Here is a 16,701-nt window from a genome sequence, read left to right on the forward strand (position 1 = left end):
TTCGCCCACTGCTTGAATACTGCTCACCGGTGTGGGATCCGTACCAGGTAGGGTTGATAGAAGAGATAGAGAAGATCCAGCGGAGAGCAGCGCGCTTCGGTTCAGGATAATTTGGTAATCGCGAAAGCGTTACGGAGATGACAGATAAACTCCAGTGGAAGACTCTGCAAGAGAGACGCTCAGTAGCTCGGTACGGGCTTTTGTTGAAGTTTCGAGAACATACCTTCAGCGAGGAGTCAAGCAGTATATTGCTCCCTCCTACGTATATCTCGCGAAGAGACCATGAGGATAAAATCAGAGAGATTAGAGCCCACACAGAGGCATATCGACAATCTTTCTTTCCACGAACAATACGAGACTGGAATAGAAGGGAGACCGATAGAGGTACTCAAAGTACCCTCCGCCACACACCGTCAGGTGGCTTGCAGACTATGGATGTAGATGTAGATGTAGATGTAGAACTGAGGACAGCTGGCGCTAGGGGGGATGTAAGTTGGCCAGGAAGCGTGCCGAGATAGTCTACGGATATACGATAAACACTGGTCTGGATGGTGCAGTGGTTAACGCAACTGCCTAGTAAACAGGAGATCACGGGTTCTAGATTCAGACTGACACACATTATCACTCCTCGCCGCTGATATGTGTAATTTCTTTCCTTCCCTCCAACTTCAATTTATATAATCTTAAGCTTTTGTCGTCTGCAAATACAGTAGTTAGTCTCACAAAATAAATCTACATGCCAGACGTTTATAAGCATTGTAGGTGGTCAAGGAGAACTTTGGATCATTGTCAAGAGTAGTCACAATTAATCCCTAAATATATTGCGTAAGGGCAGTCAAACCAGTTCAGGTGAGCAACTTACTGCCAACGATGAAGAATCGTGCTCTGTCACCATTACAAACAATGCAAGGGAAGAAGCTGCTATCGATTTGACAGTAGGATCTGCCCTGACCTAACAACATTGTCTGCGACTGATAGTCGTTCTGCGTCAGTTTTCGGATGCTTTCCATTCTAGAGTGGAGGAAAGACAGACCAACTGCCTTTGGTAAAACACCATATCTGCACTAAGGATCATCCGCTATCGCTCATATAAAGTACCGCCGAATGAACATCGTATAATCTAGGAGAAAATGAGCAAGACGCTTCAAGATGATGTCACTGAACTTTCAGAGAGTCCTTGGTTCTCTCCAGTAGTCCTTATGAAGAAGAAGGACGGCAGATGGCGCTTCTGCGTCGACTACTGATGACTAAACAAAATCATCAAGAAAGATGTTTATTCAATGCCGTGCACTGATGACACCCTAGATTGCTTTAAAGGAACAAAGTATTTTTCATTTATGGAAATGTTGACAGGCTACCATCAAATCGAGATTGACAAGACAGGCTGGGAAAAGATTTCCTTTATAGCTACTGATGGCGTCTATGAGTTTAAAGTTATGTCGTTTGGACTATGTAACGCTCCAGCCACCCAAATGCACAATGGACAATCTGCTTCAACACCTTAAATGGACGATGTGTCTTTGCTATCTGCATGACTTTGACATTTATCCAAAGACATTTGAAGAACCCAAGTTATCTGACAACCATGCTGAAATGTGTTCAGACTCCAGGTCTCCACCTGAATGCAAAATAGTGCTTCTTCTTCAAATGAGAAGTATAATTCTAATAAATGACGTTGGAGTTTGTCCTGGTCCATAGAAAATAAGAGCAGTCAGATTTCCCGAATCTTCGGCTCATTCGTGGTGTAAGATGTGTTTTTAGAGTACTATTGACGATTCATAAAGTATTTCCGGACCCAACTTCGTCCCTTGCAAGAACTACTCAAGAGAGACGTCAGATTTTCCTGGAACGACGAGCAAGGAATAACTTCCCCGTCCTTAAGAAGGAGGCGCTAGCATCCTCTCCTGTTTTAGAATTGTATGATGAGAATGCCGAGACAGAATATCACACAGACACTAGCAGTTTTGAAATAGGGGTACTTCTAGTATAAATTCAGGGAAGTGCTGACACAGTGATAGCTTATGCTTCCATAGTAATCCCTTCGTTAGAGATGAACTGTTCTACAACCGACAAAGAGTGCCTTTCAAAGACTCCTTTGGCAGAACGCAGCAGTTTGTATGAATTCTGAAGTACGGCTACCTATGACTGGTGAAGTCTCTACCGATCCGTTAGATCCTATGTGAGCCACTGTAAGGAAAGCCAAAGACAGAAGCAGTTAAGAGGGCTTTTATATTTTTTATTTTATTTTTATTATTTTTTTAATGTCAGATCGGTTGCCAAATTAGAACCAGAAAATCAGATGAAGCTCTGTCCTTGTGTGTTGCACGGTGTTTTTAGTATGGCCATCGAGCATGTCAGAGCAGACTTTCCAGTTCTGAAAACGCAGTGAGGACGTAAAGATGCCTACAAAAATAGTCTCCCGCCGTGTGAGACGTATGTGCTGTTTTCGATTTCTTCATGGGGAGAAGTTCCTCCCGATTTCCATGCATTCCACGTAACATATCTATGTTGAATGACGGCAAAGTACGGCAGTGTTGTAGGAACTTTGAAGTAGGCTAAGGAACTTCATGATACAGTTGATCAGGGAAGGAAGCGAGTGACAATAAATCATCTTGTTTAGCGAGTGGATCAAGTGATTCGAAAAAATCGTCTACGAAGAGCAGTTTAGAACAATGAAGAGGAATATTGTGAACAGGCATTCTTTTTTTACAGTACAATGGTTAGCTGCACGCTGCTGTTGCAACAAATATGCGTCTGCACCATTTTCGATAGGAAATGTTTGATTACCCACCACCATCACACAGCTCAGACTTAGTTCCCTCTGACTTCCATCCCACATGAAACGGTGGCTATAAGGACAGCATTTTGCCACTGACAAACAGCTGCAGACCAGTGCAGAGAACTGGCGAAATGCATAGGCAGCTGCGTTCTATGGCAAAGGTATTGGAATCTTGGTACAACTGTACAAAAAATGTCTAAATCAGAGCTGGGACAAAGTAGAGAAGTAGCTAGAAGGTGTAGCTAAATGCTGTAGAAAAAAAAAGAAAAAAAATCAGGGCCGATATGGCCTAGGGAAAAAAGTTTCGTTTGTACATCCAGGGCATCTGCTACCAATCCCACCGGTAGCAGCGCCATTTCACCGAATTGGAATCGATCTGTTGGGGAAGTTCCCAAAATTGATAAATAGGAATCGATGGATAATAGTCTGCAGTGACGAGCTGACCACTGATGTCATCATTAAAGCTGTGCCGACTATCGAAGCTCCAGAAATTGCGTAGTTCATTATAGAATACATCATTTTAGCACAGAGCACACTGTCTGATGATATCTGATCATAGAAAAGTTTTCCAATCGAGACTAGTAACAGAAAAAATTTCACAGGTTGGTAGCTGCGCACAATCCGGAGACGGATGGCCTGACGGAACGCTGTAATAAGATTATTATATGTGTGGTGTCTGCTCTGTCGGACACAATTGGGCTCTAAATTAAATTCAGCAGTGACAGGTGAAAATTTGTGCCGGTCTGAAATTCAAACCTGGATTTTTCCACTTTGTGTGATCGGTCAACTCAACCACTGAGGCTGTCTGGACACACATTCCGTCCAGTTCAATTTCTCAACTTGTTCCACACTATACATGTAACCTCCGCCGTCCATTATCGTCAGTGCTCGCAGCTTTACCGGATTCCTACAAGAGTTATATGTGTGGTGTCTGTTCTATCGGTTATATAATAATACATGTGTAACCTGATGGCAGTGATAACGCCCGGGTTCCCGGGTTCGATTCCCGGCGGGGTCAGGGATTTTCTCTGCCTCGTGATGGCTGGGTGTTGTGTGCTGTCCTTAGGTTAGTTAGGTTTAAGTAGTTCTAAGTTCTAGGGGACTTATGACCACAGCAGTTGAGTCCCATAGTGCTCAGAGCCATTTGAACCATTTGGCAGTGATAACTTCAGTGCGGATGCACACTATGTCCAAACTCTTGTGGAAAACAGGTAAAGCTGCGAGCAATGAAGATAATGAACGGTGAACGCTACATGTGTTGTGTACAAGCTGAGAATTTGGGCTGGACGGTAAGCGTGTTCTAATAACCAAAGCGGTTAAGGCGACCATTCTCGTAAAGCGATAAATCCGGCTTAGAATTCCAGTCCGGGAAAAATTTTCACTTGTTGCCACTGAATTTAATTCAGTGTCAAACTACGGCTGGGATCTTAATTAATAAGACGTTGGCAGATTTGTTCTCTATGTACGTTAATATCGAACATAGAAATAGCCACACAATATTGCCAGTAGTGACATTCGTGCAAGACAATACATTCTTTCTGCTCCACGGTCACGAGGTTGAAACGACACTGGACGATACTGAGGATGACTATGTGGAACATCTCTTCATCAGGACCGAAGAAGCAAGGCAGCTTGCTAGCATAGGGATTCTGGATGCCCAGGAGGAAGAGAGAGAGCAGTATAAGGAGTGGCCAGTGATATACAGCTTAGAGGCTTGTACGGACTTCTACGCCTGTGCGGCAAGTGGGACTATCAGAAAAGGTACTAAAGCGCTGCTTTGGGCTGTACAGTCTCCTTCGTCGCTTATCGGACGTCACATATGAAGTCGAGGATCATGACCCTTCATCAAGAGCATAAAAGAACGGAGACTTGGTCCACTCCTTCGTGAGAATCCCTAATGGTTGTTTAAACACCAGCATTCTGGATGTTTGTATAAGTAACAGCACTCTTCGCGCGGGACGCCAGTTCAGTTCTGGATGTACGTTGGTATTTGTAATAAATGTGCGCTTAGTTATAACTTATATTTAATTCAATAATCTGCTTTCACATTTTTACCTGAGTGTGATTAGGACATGACAATATTACTGCTTGCACAATGGGTTCTTCCATATTTTCATATACCTCTGGGCATTTTCATTTTTTTAACAATGCATAGGTGCTCAAAACTCACATCTGCTAATAAAACAAAGATCTAACCAGTTTGTCTTCTTATGTCTTTAGTTGGAAGGCCAATGTATGTACCCCATGATTAATTTAATGTTCTCGTCCTCCGCATAAGTTGCGAGTGTCGGATTATATTGCCGTTTATTGTCGCTAATGACGTACAACATTCCCACCCGTTCATTGTGTAGAGAAAGCAAGATGCGTCGCCACTTTATATTTCATGTAAACACCTGGGCCAGTTAATGCTGATGAATCCAGCTGCCTCGTGAGATAACAGCAGCAGAGCTTTAACTCATGAGACTGTAAACACCGCCGCTGCATACTGGTGATCTCTTTGTGATTTTCTAACTTCCCCATGAAGATCGTGCCGCATGTACTATCGTCTGAAATAGTTTACTCGACTTACTACGTGATCGAGAACGTCTATGACAGTAACGTAGTTCGGCGTTAACAGATGTATCAACATGACTCGAAAAATTTCAGTCAGCAATACATCGGCTTACCGATTTTCCAGATCAGTGGAAACGTAACACTACACTCACTTCGAGAAAATAAGTGGCTTCTGTCAGTTACTGTAGTGCCTGAAACGAATGAGTAGAGTGTAAGCTTGTTTGCCAATAAAATTGCAGGAGCGCTTTGTTGTCTACTTGTCAGTGGCACAGTAGAGATTTAAGAGGACATGAAGACAGTCTCTGCTGGGCTTTGCTGTTTTTCTCATCAGTTTTCTGACCGGCTCGATGTGGCCCGCCACAAATTATTCCTCTACACTGACAACTTCTTCATGTCACTATAGCACTTGCACCAACCGTGTCAGTTCTTTGTCGGACATGTTCCAGTCTCTATCTGCCTCTATGGGTTTTATCCGCTACAACTTTCTCAAGTAAGGCAGAAGTTTTTCCTTGATATCTTAATACATGTACTGTCATCCTTTCGTATAATATCAGTAATGAACGAGCATTTGACGATGAGCGTTCGTAGAGGGAATCGTTCCTCGACAACCCTGTATACGTATTGGTCCTCTCAGCGTCATAACTGGAACCCTACTGAACACTGATGGAATATCCTAAGAAAACATTGCATAGTAACGACAATTCTAAATTAAGTATCGATGGATGTGGTACGATAAGCTTAGGATGTATGCATTTGAAATTCAGTTTATTTGAGATGAATCTGTAATTCCGTAGCAAAAACTCCTAAGAAGCAGGAAGCAGTGGGCTTGTCGAAGGGTGCCCTTCAGTGATCACCAGATATGCAGGAGAACCTGGGACCGACTCCTCTCACCGAGCGGGGTGGCGCAGTGGTTAGACACTGGACTCGCATTCCGGAGGACGACGGTTCAATCCCGCGTCCGGCCATCCTGATTTAGGTTTTCCGTGATTTCCCTAAATCACTCCAGGCAAATGCCGGGATGGTTCCTCTGAAAGGGCACGGCCGACTTCCTTCCCAATCCTTCCCTAATCCGATGAGACCGATGACCACGCTGTCTGGTCTCCTTCCCCAAACCAACCAACCGACTCCTCTCGAATAGCACCAAGAGGAGCGTCGAGCATACCGTCTCCAGCCCTGTATTACCTACCACTGTATGAAGTGGACCCAGAAACGAATGGCGACTGTAGTTTCAGCTTTGTATTTGTACCTTCACCTGTTAAACGAGAATAATGATTATAATAAAAACAGTGTGCTACCAGTCACGTCACTGTGGAAGGTTACAAGCCGTCTGGCTTTCCACCTTCCATTTATATTAAATTTACCTGCCACTTGTCACAACTGGCGATATGAAGGACACTTCAGTTGCTTCCACTTAAACTCTCATTACGTTGATTTATTGCGGCGAAATATATTTTATAAAATTTCAGTGGTCGTCAGTAAAGGGGCTAATAGTTCCAGACCGTGAATACTTGAAAAATGCACAGCCCGCACGCTGCTCTGAATGCGGCAGGTGTTTCGTCGGCTCAAAGCACTTAGTGCTGGCTTGCGCGGGTCAAGGGACCACCGACGGAAGGTCACGGAACCTACTGGTCCTTTTCACTAAGTCGGGGTTAGCAGCCTGTATGATTTCCCCCCAAGTATTTAAATTGAGAAATCCTTTTTATTTTTCCATATTTCGTGTTCAAAAACTTTGGTGCTTGTTTGTTGCCAGTCATATATACCGTTTCTTCGAATGATGTTTGTAGTCCTTTCTTTTCCACAAGTTCTTTAAGAACTTCAATTTGTCTTTGAGCTGTGGTAATATCCTTAGTTAAAATCACCATATCATCTGCAAAGGTGAGGCAGTCTCCTCTAATATTACTTCTACCTAACTTGATTGATTGATCTATATTTTGGCTTAACTTTTGCTCTCGCCATTCTGTAATTACCTTTTCCAAAACACTATTAAACAGTAATGGGGAGATTCCGTCTCCCTGCCTAACACCAGTCTTTATATCAAATGGTTCAGAAATTTCTCCCATGAATTTATCTATGTTTTCTCAATCAGTGTTAGAGTTTTATTATCTAGCATTTGTTTCTCTAAAATTTGGAAAATAGATTCATGATCATCTAAGTTGTAGGCCTTTTTAAAATCCACAAATATACATACAATATTGTTACTAGAAAACCTTTGGTGCCTAAGGATTAGTTTTAAATTAAGAATTTGTTGTCTAAAGCCTTCTTGGTACTCCCCAATTTTAGGCTCTAACTGTTCTTGGGTTTGATCAAGTAAACATTGCGAGAGAATTTTGTATGTGAATGGGAGAAGAGAGGTTCCTCTGTAATTATTAACATCAGTTCTACCCCATTTTTCATGCAATGGATGAATTAGGACAGTTTCCCAGTCCTCAGGCAGTTTCTCAGTTATCCAGAAATGTCCTCTTAGTTTAGTGAACCTTTTTATAGTGTTAGGGCCAGTTGATTTTAGTGGTTCTGCAATTATACCGTCTTCTCTAGACGCTTCATTGTTTTTAAGTATCTTAATTTGTTTAGTTATTTCGTTTTCGTCAGGTTCTTTAGAGTTAGGGATGGTGTAACTAGTTTTCTGTGGTTGGAATTTATCCTCTGGTTCTGCACAGTTTAATAATTTTTCAAAGTAATTAGCAGGTGTCTTACAATTTTCCTGGTTGTTAAGAACCAAACTGCCATCTGCCATTTTCATTTTTGAAGCAAAGACTTTGAGGCTGGTAACCGTTTGGTTTTGTTTTGAATGTTTTATAAAAGTTTCTTGTATTGTTCTTTTGAAAGTATTTTCCGATTTCTAATAGTTGGGCGTTTTCGTAGTTTCTTTTAGTCAGTCGGATTAATTTAGATGTTTCTTTTCTTACAATTAGAAAGGTGCTGCACGTATTTTTAGTTTTATTACTATTCCAATTTTTGAATGTCTCATGCCTACACTTAACTGCTGTTTCACAATCCGCATTCCACCAAGGGTGTTTTTGTTTCTTTCTAAGCGGAATTAAATTTTGTACTGTTTTGATGAACTTTTCTTTTAGGTTTTGCCAATTGTGGGATTGTTTCTTGTCAAGTTCGCTTGTTAGAGTTGGGGCTATTTTAGCAGTATCAAATTTTGGGATAACATCTTTTGCTTTACTTTTATTCGCCTTAAATAATGGTTAGAATCAATTTTAGCCCCTTTCCTAAGCGGACATTTAAAATTTCTTTGTAGTTACTGTACGAAATTGTTACATGATCGATTTGACATTCCCCAATAAATGTACTGGGTGCCCTCGAAGATTTTGTTCAGGAGGGTTCTTTTTAAAATTGTTTGACATGATTGTAAAGTTAAAATTTTTGCACGTTTCAAGAAGCCTTTGGCCATTTTCGGTTTCTCCATTTATGCACAGGAAATCGATTCACCGTTTTCTTATATTTTTTTCTCGTTACTTGATTGAACATTAAAATCACCTACTAAAATTTTAAAATGGTTTGAGGGAATTTTCGAGATGATTCTTTCTAACGTTCCCCAAGCTTTGTCAACTTCTTCAGGTTTTGTACGGTTTTCCTCATTGACTGGCATATGGGCATTAATTGAAGTATATGCTGTATTTGCACATTTAAGAAAAATTGTCATTAGTCTATTATTAACGGGTTTTACCTCTGTTATTGAATTTAAAATACTTTTGGAAACTGCAAAAGCAACTCTCAGATGTGGTGTATCGTTACACATCCTTTTATAAGTTTTTACTTTTAAATAGACATAATCGCCGAAAACCATGGTATTTTTTTTCGTTATCCGTGTTTCTTGAAGTGCCAAATTTCGAATCTTCTGTTCTTTAAATGTATCTCTCAGTTTATAAAGTTTACCTGGTAGCAAAAGTGTTTGTATGTTAACTGTTGCAAAAAATGTGTTTGTTTTGGTTTTCAGTTGGCCAGAGAAGTAGTTATATACAGGGATCATTGCAATTTCCCACCTTATGATTCTATTTTAGGGCAGTTCAAGACAACGATTCCGTTGCGTAATTTACGATTTACATCGAATCGTAAGGGGAGTGTGACGGAGCCTAGATAGGTCCGTTACTCTGATTCTGATAGATTTCGCAACCTCACACATCGCGGGATATTGCAGTTGGGCAGTAGTGGGGTTCAAATGGCTCTGAGCACTATGGGACTTAACATCTGAGGTCATCAGTCCCCTAGAACTAAGAACTACTTTAACCTAACTAACCTAAGGACATCACACACATCCATGCCCGTGGCAGGATTCGAACCCGCGACCGTAGCGGTCGCGCGGCAGTAGTGGGGTCCATGAATGTTATCAGGTTGATCTTCCATACTACAACAGGATTTATTGAGATTGTACGAAACTTACTAAAGATAAAAGATACAAAGAGTATGAAAGTAATGGTCTGCCAGCATATATTCAGTGATTCATTTGTAGAGGGAAAGAATCCGTGACAGAAGCTGCTTTACCACTGAAGTTTATAGCCTTCCGAGAGCAAGGAGCTGTAACAAAAAACTGTCACGATTTGACAGTACGCACAACTGACAAACGTTTCCAAGCAAGCGAAGAGGTGTGAGTTACTTCAGATCTCTGGGGAAAGAACGATTTAACCTCAGTTACAGGTGGCCTCAATGAATGGACACATTCGTGACATGATCACCGAAACGCGCATTTTACATAAATTTGTGACACTCTAGTGTTATCCGTCGATATCGGCTGGCGTTGAAGTACCTAGTGACAGAGCCACTGCTCGTCAAGGGCCTCTTATTGTTAACGACCTGTTGTCCTGCCTACTTGGGACGGTAAGCCCTCTATTTTCAGATAGTGTGGTTACGCTTTTGGGCTGCTTACGATCCCTCCAACAGCGAGCTGTATTATGTGACATACAACTTTTCCTATCGCCAGGCAGCTGCTTCCTTAAACGCTCTCTAACCTGTCAGGTTGTTTCCTAAAAAAGTGTACGTTCGTGGGACGATGTTACAAACAGTAAGAAAGTAAACCATGTGGTTACATGGCATATCCTGAAATATTTTAGAGTTTATTCTTTTGAACCAAACGAATTGATAATCTTTTCTTTTCCCGCCGGCCGGAGTGGCCGAGCGGTTCTAGGCGCTACAGTCTGGAACCGCCCGATTGCTACGGTCGCAGGTTCGAATCCTGCCTCGGGCATGGAGGTGTGTGATGTCCTTAGGTTAGTTAGGTCTAAGTACTTCTAAGTTCTAGGGGACTGATGACCTTAGAAGTTAAGTCCCATAGTGCTCATAGCCATTTGAACCATTTTTTATTTGGCGGAGGAGCTACACTCCCGTATAATTTCGCAAACGAACTACAGTGGAGTATCTGCTATTTTTTTCCTTGTAGGATTCATGGGGTCACTCATTCTCATATCCCTCTCTCTGGACTCTCTAAAGTCCTCGAACGGTGCGGCAGTTAGTTATTTATCACCGATTCTATACTCAAACACTAATAGGAGTTTTCATCACATTCCACTTCAAACGAACAAAATTTTTATGTGCGCACTGGCTGCCACGAAGTTAGTGATCGTGTTAGTTTACTTTAAGCAGGCCTACAATTCGATCGACAAAACACTTTGGAGGAATTCGGACGCTATGTGAAAATTAAGAATTTCCTCTAGAAAATCATGACTACGTCTGTGTAATGTATTGTCCAAGTAAGCTACAGTTTACGAGTAGGATATTGACGGTATTAACCATTAGCTCAGGTGATAGAAAGGGGGACTGAGAGGCTTCAGGTGATATCGGCGAACAAATGATGTCACCTCAGAAGGATTCAGACATCACAACCAAAACCAGAGCCTTAGATACGCAACAATATCAACTCTACGGATCATGGAAAGCAAGTGCAGAACGATCAAGAAAGTGCGAACATAAAGTTACGCCGGCCGGGGTGTCCGAGCGGTTCTAGGCGCTACAGTTTGGAACCGCGCGACCGCTACGGTCGCAGGTTCGAATCCTGCCTCGGGCATGGGTGTGTGTGATGACCTTAGGTTAGTTAGGTTTAAGTAGTTCTAAGTTCTAGGGGACTGATGACTCAGATGTTAAGTCCTATAGTGCTCGGAACCACCATAAAGTTACCTTGTGGAACTCGTAATGATGATATGGCTACCAGTAAAGCACAAAGCAACTGTAATCATATTAGATGCTACCGGAAACATCCATAACAAGTAATCGATTTCAATCATTCTAATGAATTCCGACACAGCTACATCGTATGCCTATTGCGTCACTGGATTGCAACATTTAAGGTTCCATGTGGCAGGCACACAGCTCTTCCGACTGTTGTCGAAGACGCTACTATACCTCCCCGAGAAGTAGATTAAGGTTTGATCTCACGAAGCTGAGTGATTTCCTCTGTAGTCGTCCCGACAAGGAAAAACACGTGACTGTGACTTTCGATAGGGAATCAGAGTTTGCTGGTCGCTCAGCTACGGAAGAGAGCACGTGAGTACGTAGGGAAAAATGACGATAATATTGGGAAGGATTCCACAGAGTAGGAAAAACGGGACTAATTTAGAGTATGACTAATTGATGAACTGTGGTACAAGAGTAAATAAACCAGGCCAGGCTGGGAGAAGATAACGCTGTACTTCTCTGAAGTCAGTAGAAGAATGACATCAGAGAGAATAGCTAGGAAGATCGTAGAATCTGTGAAAAACAAGAAAAAATTGTTTGAAGAAAGTCTTAGAGGATATATTAGAATAGGAGCCGGCTTACAACAGACCGGGATACGGGAAGACTGCATGAAATTTAAAAATCCCGAGATAAAGAGTTAACTGTCGTTCGGTAATACTAGGTATTTTCTTTGATTTAGCAAGGCTTTTTATGATGGATCGTGCAGTATTTTTGCATAAGATGGAACATTATGGGATTAGGGAAACGCTCAACAATGGTTCACGTCTGCAAAAGAGGGAACAGACTGTTGCCCTTTAATGTCAATAAACAGGGAAAATATTTGAATCTGACAGGCATTATGTAAAGTGGAAAATGAGACATGGTTTTACTCCTGTTCCATTCCTATTCTTGATATAAATTTCTTATCAGCCACTGGACACGACGAGTCTTAAAAAATTTTCTTTTTTAAGTTGACAAAAGTGTTGTTGTAAAATACGTGGAATTTAATTTAAATGATCTATCGATTGCGGTAGTCGGTAACAGAAGCACTTGGCTTAACAGTATACAACGTGGTTATAAAAAAACTTTTCGGTACTTGAGAGGACCCCCGTGATGGAAGGATAATGAAACTTTGTGGAAATATTTGTAAGTACATGCGGCAGAAAAATAACAAATGGACTATTGAAACAAACACGTTTTAATTTCCACAAGAGAGGTTAACATTTGTTAATTGTTTACCGTGTTAACGTTCCACGTTACAAAAAATTTTTGAACGGTGGACCGTGGAATGTTCAGATGTCGTGACCAATACCGCCGCCTAACGGAAAGTAATGACCGTAACACTAATAATAACGCAAATCGTGCAGCGCACAGTCTGAACATCGTTCCTACAAAGTCTAGTACCCAAATGGTTACTAGTTTTCCGTCTACACTGGCTCAAATAGCGTAAGCTTAATTATAACCAGCGAGTACATTTTCTCACGAGGAATTCTTGTGGAAGCGAAATTTTACTGTCCAATAGGGGTCAAACAGTCAGTGACAACGATTATTTTAGAGTCTTAGACAAAAATCATTTTTGGAAGTATCACGTTGAGGGTCTGACTCGTAAACTGAATGCTGCATCAGCGAATCTCCACTGTATTTGACACTGAAATGCGAAGGCTTCATTACGTTCAGGCTACAGTCTCTTATGGCATCATATTATGGGTCAGCTGTGCGCACTCACCAAGAATATTTTCAGTCCATAAAAGGACTGTCAGGAAGTTCTGAGGAGTCAGTTGTCTGTTGTTCAGCTATCTCTAGATCCTAACTCCGCGAGATTTGTTGTAGGCAATACTGACTCATACGGAAGAATACATTTAACATAAATTTTCTCAGCATGCTATAGTCTTAGGTGGAGATTTCAATTTACCAGATATAGACTGGGACACTCAGATGTTTAGGACGGATGGTAGGGACAGAGCATCGCGTGACATTATACTGAGTGCACTATCCGAAAATTACCTCGAGCAATTAAACAGAGAACCGACTCGTGGAGATAATATCTTGGACCTACTGATAACAAACAGACCGGAACTTTTCGACTCTCTAAGCGCAGAACAAGGAATCAGTGATCATAAGGCCGTTGCAGCATCCCTGAATATGGAAGTAAACAGGAATATAAAAAAGGAAGGAAGATCTATCTGTTTAGCAAGAGTAATAGAAGGCAGATTTCAGACTACCTAACAGATCAAAACGAAAATTTCTGTTCCGACACTGACAAAGTTGAGTGTTTATGGAAAAAGTTCAAGGCAATCGTAAAATGTGTTTTAGACAGGTACGTGCCGAGTAAAACGATGAGGGACTGGAAAAACGCACCGTGGTTCAACAGAAGCTAAACGATGTCAAAGTTAGCGTAAGGAAGGCTATGCGTGAAGCGTTCAGTGAATTCGAAAGTAAAATTCTATGTACCCACTTGACAGAAAATCCTAGGAAGTTCTGGTCTTACGTTAAATCAGTAAGTGGCTCGAAACAGCATATCCAGACACTCCGGGATGATGATGGCATTGAAACTGAGGATGACACGCGTAAGGCTGAAATACTAAACACCTTTTTCCAAAGCTGTTTCACAGAGGAAGACCGCACTGCAGTTCCTTCTCTAATTCCTCGCACAAACGAAAAAATGGCTGACATCGAAATAAGTGTCCAAGGAATTGAAAAGCAACTGGAATTACTCAACAGAGGAAAGTCCACTGGACCTGACGGGATACCCATTCGATTTTACACAGAGTACGCGAAAGAGCTTGGCTCCCTTCTAACAGCCGTGTACCGCAAGTCTCTAGAGGAACGGAAGGTTCCAAATGATTGGAAAAGAACACAGGTAGTCCCAGTCTTCAAGAAGGGTCGTCGAGCAGAAGCGCAAAACTATAGACCTATATCTCTGACGTCGATCTGTTGTAGAATTTTAGAACATGTTTTTTGCTCGCGTATTATGTCGTTTCTGGAAACCCAGAATCTACTCTGTAGGAATCAACATGGATTCCGGAAACAGCGATCGTGTGAGACCCAACTCGCTTTATTTGTTCATGAGACGCAGAAAAAAGTAGATACAGGCTCCCAGATAGATGCCATTTTCCTTGACTTCCGGAAGGCGTTCGATACAGTTCCGCACTGTCGCCTGATAAACAAAGTAAGAGCCTACGGAATATCAGACCAGCTGTGTGGCTGGATTGAAGAGTTTTTTGCAAACAGAACACAGCATGTTGTTCTCATTGGAGAGACGTCTACAGACATTAAGGTAACCTCTGGCGTGCCACAGGGGAGTGTTATGGGACCATTGCTTTTCACAATATATATAAATGACCTAGTAGATAGTGTCGGAAGTTTCATGCGGCTTTTCGCGGATGATGCTGTAGTATACCGAGAAGTTGCAGCATTAGAAAATCGTAGCGAAATGCAGGAAGATCTGCAGCGGATAGGCACTTGGTGCAGGGAGTGGCAATTGACCCTTGACATAGGCAAATGTAATGTATTGCGAATACATAGAAAGAAGGATCCTTTATTGTATGATTATATGATAGCAGAACAAACACTGGTAGCAGTTACTTCTGTAAAACATCTGGGAGTATGCGTGCGGAACGATTTGAAGTGGAATGATTATATAAAATTAATTGTTGGTAAGGCGGGTACCAGGTTGAGATTCATTGGGAGAGTCCTTAGAAAATGTAGTCCATCAACAAAGGAGGTGGCTTACAAAACACTTGTTCGACCTATACTTGAGTATTGCTCATCAGTGTGGGATCCGTACCTGGTCGGGTTGATGGAGGAGATAGAGAAGATCCAAAGAAGAGCGGCGCGTTTCGTCACAGGGTTATTTGGTAAACGTGATAGCGTTACGGAGATGTTTAGCAAACTCAAGTGGCAGACTCTGCAAGAAAGGCGCTCTGCATCGCGGTGTAGCTTGCTGTCCGGGTTTCGAGGGGGTGCGTTTCTGGATGAGGTATCGAATATATTGCTTCCCCCTACTTATACCTCCCGAGGAGATCACGAATGTAAAATTAGAGAGATTCGAGCGCGCACGGAGGCTTTCCGGCAGTCGTTCTTCCCGCGAACCATTCGCGACTGGAACAGGAAAGGGAGGTAATGACAGTGGCACGTAAAGTGCCCTCCGCCACACACGGTTAGGTGGCTTGCGGAGTATAAATGTAGATGTAGGAAACTGCAACGTCACTTCAGCGAACACTGGACGAAAAAACGATTTGCAGATGGGTAGCACTTTCTCTATCACTATGCAGAAAGGAATGTGCTATTCAGGAGGTTTCATCATCAGTAGGCATCCAGAAAAAATGAAAAAAATTAGTGATGAACTTCAACTCTTCAAATATGAATTGAAAGATTTCCTTGTGGTACACCTCTCCTATTCTGTACAGTAGTTCCTCACAGTAGGTGGTTACTATTTTCTGTAACGCGTCGTTTATTTGTAAGCTATCTCAAAATTTTTTCGTATTGTATTTATTATTTAATCTCCTTTTTCTATAAATTTTACAAACAGCTGGAAACTATTTACTGACTCCTTTCATGACCAAGTTGCTTTGACGCTCAGTGTCCCACGGAACATGCTAAATAAATGAGGAACAAGGAATTGACGGACATCACTTCCAGGTGGCTACTTGTGAGGGCAACGTTCCGCTGGCGCTAGCGTTGCAGTGAAACTTGGAGGAGCTGTAGCGACTCACGAGAAGAAGAGCACGGACAGCGGGTTGGCCGTCTTGCGCGGGTTGTGGCGGGTGCGCTTCTTGCCGGCGTCCATGGCTGCCGGCGTGTGGTGGCTGGTGGCTGGTGCTCAGCGCTTGGTGCTCGGCGGCTGGCGCTTGGTGTCTGGTGTTGGTGCGCTGCGCGACGTCTGGTCGCCAGTAAGGGCGGCGGGCGACGCCGCTGCGTATATAGCTGAACGCAGTGCGGAGTGGCGCTTATCAGACCGACAGGTGTGGGCGTGTGCGAACAGCGCGAGGCCGGGAGGGCTCAGACCGGGCGCTATCAGCTGCTGCCAGGACGTGCGCTAATCGCTATTTCAGAACTGCTTTCTAACATGTTTTCACTCTGTGGTTCTGACATCCTGTCTGTCAGCTATGCGAGAACTTTGCTGGATGTTAGTATATGCTGTACATACACTTGCCTGCAGTACATAATGATACAACAGCTTGCAGCGTGCAGGTTGACCTTTGCAGTTAAAACAA

At 42.5% G+C, this 16,701-nt stretch overlaps 1 protein-coding gene across 1 annotated transcript in view; it reads right to left on the reverse strand.

Moving 5' to 3' along the window:
* LOC124594828 (ATP-binding cassette sub-family C member 4-like) overlaps positions 1-16,372 on the reverse strand; it is a 163,273-nt gene extending 146,901 nt beyond the window's left edge. The window contains exon 1 of the mRNA XM_047133275.1: positions 16,201-16,372. Within this exon, the coding sequence (XP_046989231.1) occupies positions 16,201-16,274 (74 nt within the window). The 5' untranslated portion in view covers positions 16,275-16,372. The remainder of the gene's footprint in view (positions 1-16,200) is intronic.
* Between the last annotated feature and the right edge of the window lie 329 nt (positions 16,373-16,701).

Source organism: Schistocerca americana, chromosome 2 (genome assembly GCF_021461395.2).
Source record: "Schistocerca americana isolate TAMUIC-IGC-003095 chromosome 2, iqSchAmer2.1, whole genome shotgun sequence".
Taxonomy (NCBI): Eukaryota; Metazoa; Arthropoda; class Insecta; order Orthoptera; family Acrididae; genus Schistocerca; species Schistocerca americana.